The sequence below is a fragment of the Haliotis asinina genome, chromosome 1, assembly GCF_037392515.1.
Source record: "Haliotis asinina isolate JCU_RB_2024 chromosome 1, JCU_Hal_asi_v2, whole genome shotgun sequence".
Taxonomy (NCBI): Eukaryota; Metazoa; Mollusca; class Gastropoda; order Lepetellida; family Haliotidae; genus Haliotis; species Haliotis asinina.
In genome coordinates, this window is record NC_090280.1 from 54,867,865 (window position 1) to 54,878,608 (window position 10,744).

Below are 10,744 nucleotides of genomic sequence, written 5' to 3' on the forward strand. Positions count from 1 at the left end.
CGGAGAAGCGGAGAAGATGTATTCACATATGTTATGAGGACGTGTTATTTTTGTGTGTGTAAAGTTATGTCTCATTAATCAACTTTTAATTGTTATGGATTTGCACTCAATTCTTTTACTTGTAGCACTTAAGAGACCTACAACTCGTCTAACATTAAACTTTCACGGCTGCCAACAATTTTCAATCAGTGCAGCTGTTTTTACTTGGGAATGTCGATAATGGGCGAGTTATGTTTGTATAGTCAAACATTGTAAACTTGTTTATTAATTAATCAAGATATTATTGCGCATTGTAGATTGTCTGTGATCTATTTTGCTTGTTTAAAGGAGAATCACAAGCCTTTTATCTCAGTAATTTCAAAACCATAACACATATGAGACAAGAAAAGACGAAGGCAGTCTTCTACTACAAACACCGTTTAATGGATCTTCAACCGTTACTTACACAGGGACAGATACATTGTCGAGACCATCCTCGCGGTTAACTGTTTTGTTTCTCTGAGGTTTAATCAATGTAAAATTGACAGGAACTATTCCGGAGCTGGAGTCATGACAAACTTCACCACTGGTTATACAGGTCACAGGTCAAGCGGCATTCAGAATAGACTGCATGTAAGGAAAAATCGCAAAGCGAGTAACACTAGAACTGTAGATACACGGCGTTGAGTGAAATGTTCCTAAAATTAAATTGTCAACCAAAAGATATATTTACACACACACGAAAGTCACAGATGACTTTGTAGACATATATTGGGGAAGTGTGCGAGTTTAGTCTTCTCTAGAAAGCTACAAACAGCTACCCTAATCCATGAACGGATGAGCATGAAAGTATTCTGTTCAACTGTTTGCGAACCGCAAACGGAAGTGAAAGATGTGATGGCAGCCTCTGAATCCAGAAATAGTCAGTTCATACTCAGGAAAACTCATGTCTCGGTACATGTTTCTGTGTAAGTTGTTAAACGCCGTACTCGGCAATGTCAAAATGTTTCAGTGCGTTCATATCATCATGAATTTCCGAATGCAGTCACAAAATATAAATGCATGGGAAATCAACGCCAGGGTCCATCATCTGACACTTGAGATGTGTTCAATGTGTACAACGAATAACCACTAATTTGGAGACATAGCTGCTCACATGGTTTCATCCCAAAAGGTTCCTTTGCTCGAATGCTTGCTTTATCATGATGATCAGAAGAAATCTTAAAAATGAACTTCTGTTGAAGCGTCTTACATTGATAGACGTAGAGGCATTATGGAATCTAAGACAAAATGTGTAGACTGACGACCACACAGTCCGCGGCCAAGAGTCCCAGATATCAACAATGTCGAGGACTTGATATATGTTATTTGATTTGAAATAGGCACTTTACTAATTTCTCTTGGTTGATGAAAATTAATTTCCCTCACTTAAAAACTGCATTTTTTTCAAATGATATGGGAACGATGACATAAACGAGTTTCAATTAGCCCAGAAATGCTTGACATCGGGTGAGCCAAGCATTACAGAAGCAAAAGTGTGGATTGAAGTCACTGACTTATGGAATGTACAAATTCGTGTGGCATATCATAAATGTCTCACGATAAAATCATATTGCTAGACCTTGCCATTTAGGTATTTACTGTTGAAAAATGTGTACATTGACGCCATTCCACATAATTCCTTAGTTTAGTAGTAATGCCCAACAGACATCTACTATAAACAGGTAACATGAAAAACTGTATGAGCAGACTAGGCGTCTGGCTTTATCTGTTGGCAATTAGATGCCTGACTTTGAATGTGTGGGTTTGAATCCAGGATGGGACTAAGCCAAAAGAAAGTATTAGAATCTGTACTTCACAAACACTGCAATCCAAACTATAACATAAGTTGTATTTGACTACTAAGTGGCCCCTTACAATCTCAGAGATCCTAAACAGATACTTTATTAGTCGTTCCCATAAGAAGCTGAGAGTAACAAGTAACTCTAAATAAGAACATTAAGAAGGAAAAAAAGGTTTTTGATGAAGCATGTTCCGATACACATGAAGTATAATTCAAACATATTGTAACGTCAAGATACAACTGAGCATCACTGGGTCCAAGATGATAAACTATTATGAAAATGTTTATGAACATGATGATGCGTTGTGCATATCCTCCAACAACCGAGTAACATTAGCCATTAAGTCTTGGCACAATGAGCTAAGACTTGTCTGAGAGTCCGGTGGACGAAACTGCAGAACCACCACAACGTAGGTCACCAAAGTTCCAACTATCTGTAACAAGATCAAAGTATCCAGTTTGAAGACTTCACTCTAATTGTAACGAAGGTCTACAGAAACACTTTTCCTGGTAAAAGTCATTTAATGTCTGTTTTCTTTTGAGATCTTCTGAGAAAATACTATATGAATCAACTTACACTGAGGACAGTCGGTGGGCTGATAGTAAAGAGGCCATACACATTGTAACCAATTGTTGTCCCGGATAGCAGGCTTGTGAACTGATTCACCTGTGACAAAGATGTCTCCATTATGAAAATAATCTGAAACTCCACAGCTCAACATGATGGTAAAATCACATTGAATATATTTCAGTTAATATGATTGCTGAATAACGAAGCACAAACTATCACCATACACTGGCACACAAGAAATGACAGTATAGCCATGTATAAAAAGAGCATAAGACTCCGGTATATACTTTGAAACAAAAACAACATAATATTTACTAAAATCAGTTTGAACGGGAAACGAGTTTTAAAGTTCAAAGCAGAATGAACAAAGGAAACACACAAGAACGCACACACTGAAATATTAATTCAGACTTTCGTTGTACTCACTGCTCTTATGGTTGTTTCGTTGAGGTGAACCGTCGGGATCTGTAGCATGTGTTTTAGAGCAGCATGTGCCTGTTATGAACACACGTGAAAGAGAGAAACAGTAATCCGTTTATGTTATGACATTTCATTTATCGAAAGGGTCAATTACAAATGCAGCAAGTGAGTACCTATTACTACCAGTTATCCGCACACGATTTGACGCCCCTAGTTAACGAATCAGATTCCATAGCAAAGGCGCTGTCTTAGGAATCATTAATGCTCAATCTGATATCCGCTGCGAGATTTAAATATATTCTTGCTGTATGGCAACGTTAATCTGGTCTTGGCGTTACACAATGTGCTTGACTTAAATGACAAATTAGCCTTCACAGGAGGCCGACAAACTGGAACTACAACATCAAACGATGCTCCTCGAATGTGAGGCTAACAATCTCCAGTCTACGTTCCTTCATTTGTACCATTAGTTGAACATCTCCCATAAGTTCACTGAATCTGTCCACCACACCCAAACATCGATCAGTTTCGTGATGCGAGGAAATGTGAGACACGGAGATTCTAATCTCCGATGTACCAACAGAAGAGACCGTAATGCAAAACCGCTACGTTATGGTGGATAACCGGAAGAGTGACTCAAAACGATATTATCCAGGAGAATCTGACAAGAATGCCAGAAGAGGTCCTGCCATATATACACTTGTTTAGACAAACAAAGGCTATAATTTAATTCCACAGGGTTCACATAGTCAGTCTAGATACTAACCTTTACGTTTACTCTCACGCCTACGATGGACATGACGATACATCCCCAGCTGCAAAAGACCAGGATACATGCACACAGAATAACATTAGTTTGTGATTCCATGCGTGTCATAATGACATACAATGAAAAGCATGACAGCGGGAGTGACATGAAGAATCCAGCAAACTGCATGTAGGCAATGGAGTCACCAAATGCAGATATTAATCTACAGATACGCTTGTGTCGTCCTATTATGATCCTCATTTGCTCATTCTTTTCATTGTGACACCCAGACACACATTTTGATTGGAATATGTGGCTTTCTTGATGCTTTATGTATTCTTCAACACATCGTTCCATAATGGTGTTTATCACGTCAAGTTCCGAACAAAGAGGGTAGGATCCAATCCCTGACCGAGTACCTAAACTCGATACTATTATGAACAAAATCAAATAATTGATTACAGTTGTCAAATAGTTCCACCAACCCCAAGATCTGTCAACAACACACAACATTATTCCGACTTCGGGGATGATAAGGGCATAGGTGAACAGAACCAGTACCACCAAAATCCCAGTGGACATCACAAACCCTACAATTATCCGACTTTTCTTAACCATGTCTTCCATATTTTCATGAACACCGTAACATTGTTCATACAAGTAGAAATCCTTCACCCAAGATTGATAAGATCCATCCCGAAAATTCAGTAAAGACCATGTACAAACACTAGATGCTGTGATATTCAAAACCAGTAATTGAAAAACTATAATCCATTCACTTGACATCGTTACAAGTAGTGCAAGTCTATAGACAAGTGTCCCGGTGTAAAGCCAAAGATAACAGTTTAGGAAGACGCAGTACAGTGTATGGAACCACCCATCTTTGTGAAGCAGCCTGAAACGGTCGTCGCTACATCCAATATTCTCCACAGTAACACGTTGACCAATGCACACTCCACAAACACGCATCAAGGTTATCACTGAGTTAAGGAGATGTAGAACGGATCTGGGATTAGTAGTTTCTTTGCTCCCATCAGAAGAAGGCGTTTCATGCTGTGGCTGAACACGAGACATAATGATTGTAGAGAGTTCTCTTGCTTCAATTCGACAGGGAGTTTGATTCTATCACATCAAATGCCGACTTTTATTGGGGAATCTGTAGTGGTTTAGCGAATGTGAATGGCTCAGCAAATGAGATGCACTCAGTGTGTGTTTTTTCTTCTTTTTTAATGTAGTGCTGCTTGCTTACATTGCACTTCGAAGTAATAACGTGGCGAGCATGATGGTCGCCAAGTATGGATGTAGGATAGGCGAATCGAGCAATGTTTTGCAGAAATTGATTTTTGAGGTGCTGAGAGAAACATTCTGATGAATTAATAGCACGATTTATAGATAACACAAAACTGATATAGAACACGAACGCGCGTCAAAATGAAGTGAAATGATCTTTGCGGTGTATTATTTGCATTAGGTTCAAGTGCCACAAATGTCAAATGAAAGGACTCAGCAAAGACAATGCCGACAATACATTTGCTTGATGTGGAAATACATGAATATACACCCAACTAGTACATGCTCAAGGCGCTGGGGTGTTCCCTTGATCAACGGATGTCTTTGAATCCTGCATTCGTTTAACCAACTCAGATATCTGGGGATTATTCAACTCATGCAACCTGTTAAGCACTGCGAGTTATCACACAGCCTCAGCTTCACAGCTGGGTAGACCGTTCACACATAGTCACAGTATTTTGTCCTGTGGTACTATGCTCGTAACACATGTTCGTGTGTCCACCTCTGGTTGCCTATCATCGAATGAATGGGTCCCTTAAGTGCACAGGTTGATGGGGGATGTGACAACACTGAAAGAACCGGGAAGTAACGTTAGCTCCAAGGTTTACATTTATGCTTCCAGATAAAATATTAATGTTGTAATTTGGTCTTGTGATACGAGGGGATGTCAATAAGTTTTGAGCCTTGAGCATTTTTCATACCGAGGTGTCATGGTGCGACATTGAACCTGGGGGTGTAGCTGATGTGATGTATAAGTTTGGGTATCCTTCTCTCAGAAGTTATTGAACAGCTCACATTGACAGAAAGAGACCCCCTCACGGCAGTGAAAATGAATAAAATTGAGTATAGAGCAGTAATTAAGTTTTTAGTTCTTGAAGGAAAATCGGTGAAGAACATTGAAGAAAGGCTTTCAGCAGTTTATGGGAAGTCTCCCCTTCATCTGCTACCATCAAACGATGGGTCAATGAATTTAAGCATGGTAGAGAGAGTCTTGAAGATGACCCCCGTCCAGGTCGCGCAACAACAAGCACTAATCAGGAAAACATTGACAGAGTGCATAGATTTGTGCTGGAAAATCGTCGAATCACACTCCACGAGTTAGAGGAGACCACAGGCATTTCACACGGATCCATCGAGACAATTCTTCATGAACATCTCGTCATGTCTAAGGCGTGCGCAAGATGGGTGCCAAGAATGCTTACAGATGAAATGAAGCAAACAAGGGTCACCATAAACAACTCCATGTTAACCAGATACAACAAGAATCCAGGAGGTTTTCTCTTTAGGCTAGTAACTTGTGATGAAACCTGGATCCACCACTATGATCCTGAGAGCAAACAAGAATCCATGGAATGGAAACATGTCACTTCTCCCAGGACCAAAAAGTTCAAAGCCTCCAGATCAGTGCAGAAGGTAATGGCGACAGTCAATCAAGGAGAAGCGCCGGGGCAAGATCAGACGTGATATTCTTCTGCATCAAGACAATGCTCCAGTACACACCTCTCGCTTTGCAGCCGCTGCTGTCCAGTAATGCGGGTACGAAATCCCCCCTACTCTCCAGACCTGGCACCAAGTGTTTACCATCTGTTCCCAAATCTCAAGAAACTCTTGTGTGGTCGTAGGTTTCAGGATGATAATGAGCTTATCGCTGCTACTGAGGCTTGGTTTGAGAACCAAAATGGCGCCTTCTACAGAGATGGCATCAGCGACTGGCAGAAAAGATGGAACAAGTGTCTTGACTCACAAGGGGACTATGTTGAAAAATAAATGTGGTTCATACCAATATTTTGTATGCAAGGCTCAAAACTTACTGACATCCCCTCGTATGTATTTTCACTCATCTTTACACATACTTCACCTTGGCTTAATTTCATCTCTTGAATGTCTCACCGTAATATCATGTCAAATGGAATCCACAAACGACTGAATGAACAATACATAACGTGGAATGTCAGAAAATGGTTTCAAAACAGATTTAGCATTATTACATACAATGTGAAATGCAAAACATGAGGAAAATACAGATTGTAGACTCTCTAGAAAATGGATCGCATAGGTGTATTGTTACGAATTTCACCTGTAATTCTGGACGAATTTCAGGTCAGTCATTGCAACTAAAGATGGAAAGGAGTTGCTATGACAACTGAGATCCACAGACGTGGTATTCCGATGTACCTATCTGGAACTGCACAGGTAATCCGATGTCGATCGCTTCAGGCAGATCCTGGCTGGAGTTTTAATGGGGAAACGTTTTAATGGGGAAAGTATAACAATCTTACACTCATTTTGAAAAAATGAATATTTCAACTTTGTACGTATCAACATCGTCGTTGCTTTTTTGTTATTGAATCTTATATCAGAAACAATAACTTGCGTTTTTTTGCATGAAGTAAGGTAATATTATGCACTAGATGTCCCAAAGAAATATCGATTTCAAAAGACGGACTGCAGGATCACAACATGTGCAAACTGTTTGGGTTCTTTTCATTTATTTCATAATTTTATTAATTCACTCTGTGAGAACAGGTTTTGTGTATCCAGGAGTGCACATGTGACATTAAACCTATTAATCTCTGGTTGTCGCTCTTCTGTGTTCAGGAACCTGCAATATCCAATACGTGGGTTTTCAAAATGGAAAGAAACGGGACTGAGACACATGTATGTGCACATGTATAAAACAATCAACTGACAGAGGTCACAATAATAGACCCAGCCAGTTGTGACACGGTCATGCAATTCATTAGTATTCTTTACTTACAGATGCTGATACCTGTTCCAAAACCTATCTCCCTGTAAACATGGCAATACCATTAAGGAAAGTTTTACATTGGAATATGTGTGAAGAGAAGATATGCTAAAACGCTACCGTTGTTTTGAAATTACCGTCACCAATCAAACTCGTCTAGGTAGAGAGGGACAATATCTTTGAGCCTGACCACTCCGTGCATTCATTTGCCTCCTGTGAACTCAAGACACAACTCCGTTCCACTTCTGGTACCCGGAATTCCGATCGCTGCGGGGGAGAAACTACCACTGTAGAGGAAAGGACACTGTTTACACCTCACGATTCTGTAGTGCACATTTTTATTTAATTTTAAAAAAAAAACAACAACATATAAATAAATAAATACAACTTACATTAGTCATCATATTTGATGACATTGCTTAAATCACGTCGAAAGGATTTGGTTAAAGGAATAGTGGCATGCCTAATGGAAAAACGCAAGAACACATGTGGGGAATCAAACCGGGAACTTCGAGAGAGTGAGAGTGAGTGAGTAAATTTAGTTTTACGTCGCACTCAGCAATATTCCAGCTATATGACGGCGGTCTGTAAATACTCGAGTCTGGATCAGAAACTCCAGTGATCAACAACATGATCATCGATCTGTACAACTGGGAACCGATGACATGTGTCAACCAAGTCAGCGAGCCTGACCACCCGATCCCGTTAGTCACCTCTTACGACGAGGGTCGTCGCCTTTCATGGCAAGTATGGGTTAGGGCAATATCTCGACAAAGCAGTCGGCTACGTACTGTTTTTTGATAAATTGTCGTCCACTGCCATCCACTGTCATCCTCATCCTGACTATTGTAAATCGTTCTGTACACTGAGGCAATGAACAAATACTGTTTGTACTCGTCCGGGGTCATAAGATCGCAAACGGATGTTGAATGGTACAGTAGACTACCCTGTGGCATCTAGCAGCACAGTGAGCATTTTCTTTGCCTCTAAAACATAAGCTGGAGAGTAGTTTGCCTTTCCTCTACTAAACCAGATACAATTAGTTGCATCTAAAGTTCTGATCTTAGTGCAAAATTTGAAACATTAATACCTTCAATGCATTATAGAAAGAGGAGCTATGTGGAAACCTAAATTACCGTATTTCTACCCACTCGGCACTAACCCATTTAATTCAGGCCTCGGAAACACATAAACCGGGTCCCTCACGAAAACAGAGCTTCTGCGGAAATATCGTCTGTACCAGGGGATTTACCATTCTTAATGTGTTTAATTGAATTCATTATTTCTTCGTCAGAGATCTCAGTACCTAATAGATCATCATAGTTTCTGCACACGTCGCCGTTACCAACATCTTGACTGCCTTAAAACAGGCATGTTTATCAAATTGTGAATTTTCAAGGTAATTTGGAGTTCAGGGGATCCTAATAAGCAAACGATGTGTCGGCTGATGTGTTTGCAGATGCATAGTTAGTATCACGATGTTTCTTTGTTTATTTCCAGAGGTCTTTACACATTTTACTTTTCACAGCATTAGCAATTTCGTTAGTTGTACTCTTTTCATAGGTTACATAATTCGTTAAAATATTTTGTAGTTTCAAGGTAATGTTTGTACTGCCGTGTGTCATTCGTTGTTCTAGATCTATCTGAACGTTCGTACTTTTATACGTTTAGGTCCTCGCATTCACTACACGATATCGTTGGCAGCCTATGAACGTAAAGGCCATCACCATTCTCCTATCTCTCCGAGTCTGCATGAGGGTCCGGTTGCTTGTCGTATGCACGAGCTGCCTACATCTCTGTTGAGCCGCCTACGGCGCCCAGTCTCGGTTGAGCTGTCACATCATCTGCATGTGGGTGTGGTCTCGTGTCGTCTGAACGAAGCTGGCTCCCATTCTTTTGTGCAGTCACTACGCCCAGTCTCAGGAGGGTAAGCTGAGCTCTCCCATCGTCTGCCTGGCTGAGGCTCGCTGCTCAGGATCGGTCGACTGGTCCTGTCGTTTGGACTAGACACGCCTCCCGATTTCAAAAGTGTTCTTTGGACAAAATCATATGCCATTTAGTATCACATCATACGAAACCTAGCGGACACCCCCCTTCTGCCAATAGTCTTTTACTTATTCACCAAGAATTTTCCTCGTCTGTCTCACAAACTGGAAAATGTCTGGTGATACCCGGCATTTTCTGTTACTCTTCAGATTAGCCCTTGCTGACTGCAAAATGCTGTCACTGTGTTTGTGAGAAGAGAGTTTGACAATGATAGGATGGGGCATGGGCTTGTCGAACCTGTGTGCACGTTCTACACCAATGTCTGGTTTTTCGCTGTTGGTGAATTTCAGGATTTCATGTATAAACGTTTTAGGTTTCTCTTCGCTCTCATTCCAGTTTTCCTGGTTGATTGAATAGATTATATTAAGTATTAACAATAACGTGAGCTCGAATCCGTCTAACGACACGTTTGATGTATTATGATAGTGTTTCAGGTCACCGCGTAAATAGTGAGTAAGCACTGCACTGTAATGCACTTCCTTGATCTTGGACAAAGACGTACATTTAAACAGTAATATTTGTTTGTAGTTAACTCCTCACTTCCCGACAAACCAGGTACACGCGATGAACAAAGGAGCAGAGCTTGTATTTTTGTCGCCTCTTAAGTTGCCTGTAAGTATTCACGTGTTATAAGGGGCAGTGGCGTAGCGTAGTGGTTACGGCGTTCGTTCGTCACGCCGAAGACCCGGGTTCGATTCCCCACATGTGTACAATGTGTCAAGTCCATTTTCTGGTGTCCTCGCCGTGTTATTACCGGAAACAAAGATCATATCTGATCAATGTGATCATGCTGAAGTCCAGATGAGAGTTGGGTTAAACGTGGTCTACAACAGGCTCAGTTATTTACAGCCAACGTCATGCACCTAAAACATAAAAGTTTCACATTATATATATATATGTATATATATATGTGTGTGTGTGTGTGTGTGTGTGTGTGTGTGTGTGTGTGTGTGTGTGTGTGTAAAATTCTACCATCACTTCAGTAAATATTGGATTGTGCTTGGTTAATCAAGGTCATTCAGAGGTAGATAATCACGTTATAAACCTCTGATTTTCCAACATTTAAGTTTGTGTTTAAAATCGGAATAAGGCGGTTATGTT

The 10,744-nt window shown here is 40.5% G+C and overlaps 1 protein-coding gene across 1 annotated transcript; it reads right to left on the reverse strand.

The window, feature by feature from the left end:
* Positions 1 to 2,106: 2,106 nt before the first annotated feature.
* LOC137285933 (uncharacterized) lies at positions 2,107 to 4,635 on the reverse strand. The gene is made up of 4 exons (XM_067817767.1): positions 3,580 to 4,635; positions 2,820 to 2,888; positions 2,400 to 2,489; positions 2,107 to 2,256 (listed from the first exon to the last, which is right to left on the reverse strand). The coding sequence occupies exons 1-4, from the start codon at positions 4,633 to 4,635 to the stop codon at positions 2,107 to 2,109; spliced, it is 1,365 nt and encodes a 454-aa protein (XP_067673868.1).
* Between the last annotated feature and the right edge of the window lie 6,109 nt (positions 4,636 to 10,744).

What these genes read in the sequence shown, in the direction of transcription:
- LOC137285933 (XM_067817767.1), bottom strand. Translation starts at nt 4,635, where the DNA reads ATGTCTCGTGTTCAGCCACAGCATGAAACGCCTTCTTCTGATGGGAGC. An exon ending in GCGTGAGAGTAAACGTAAAG is followed by an intron (nt 2,889 to 3,579) that starts GTTAGTATCTAG and finishes TGTTCATAACAG; the next exon opens with GCACATGCTGCTCTAAAACA. An exon ending in ACGAAACAACCATAAGAGCA is followed by an intron (nt 2,490 to 2,819) that starts GTGAGTACAACG and finishes TCTTTGTCACAG; the next exon opens with GTGAATCAGTTCACAAGCCT.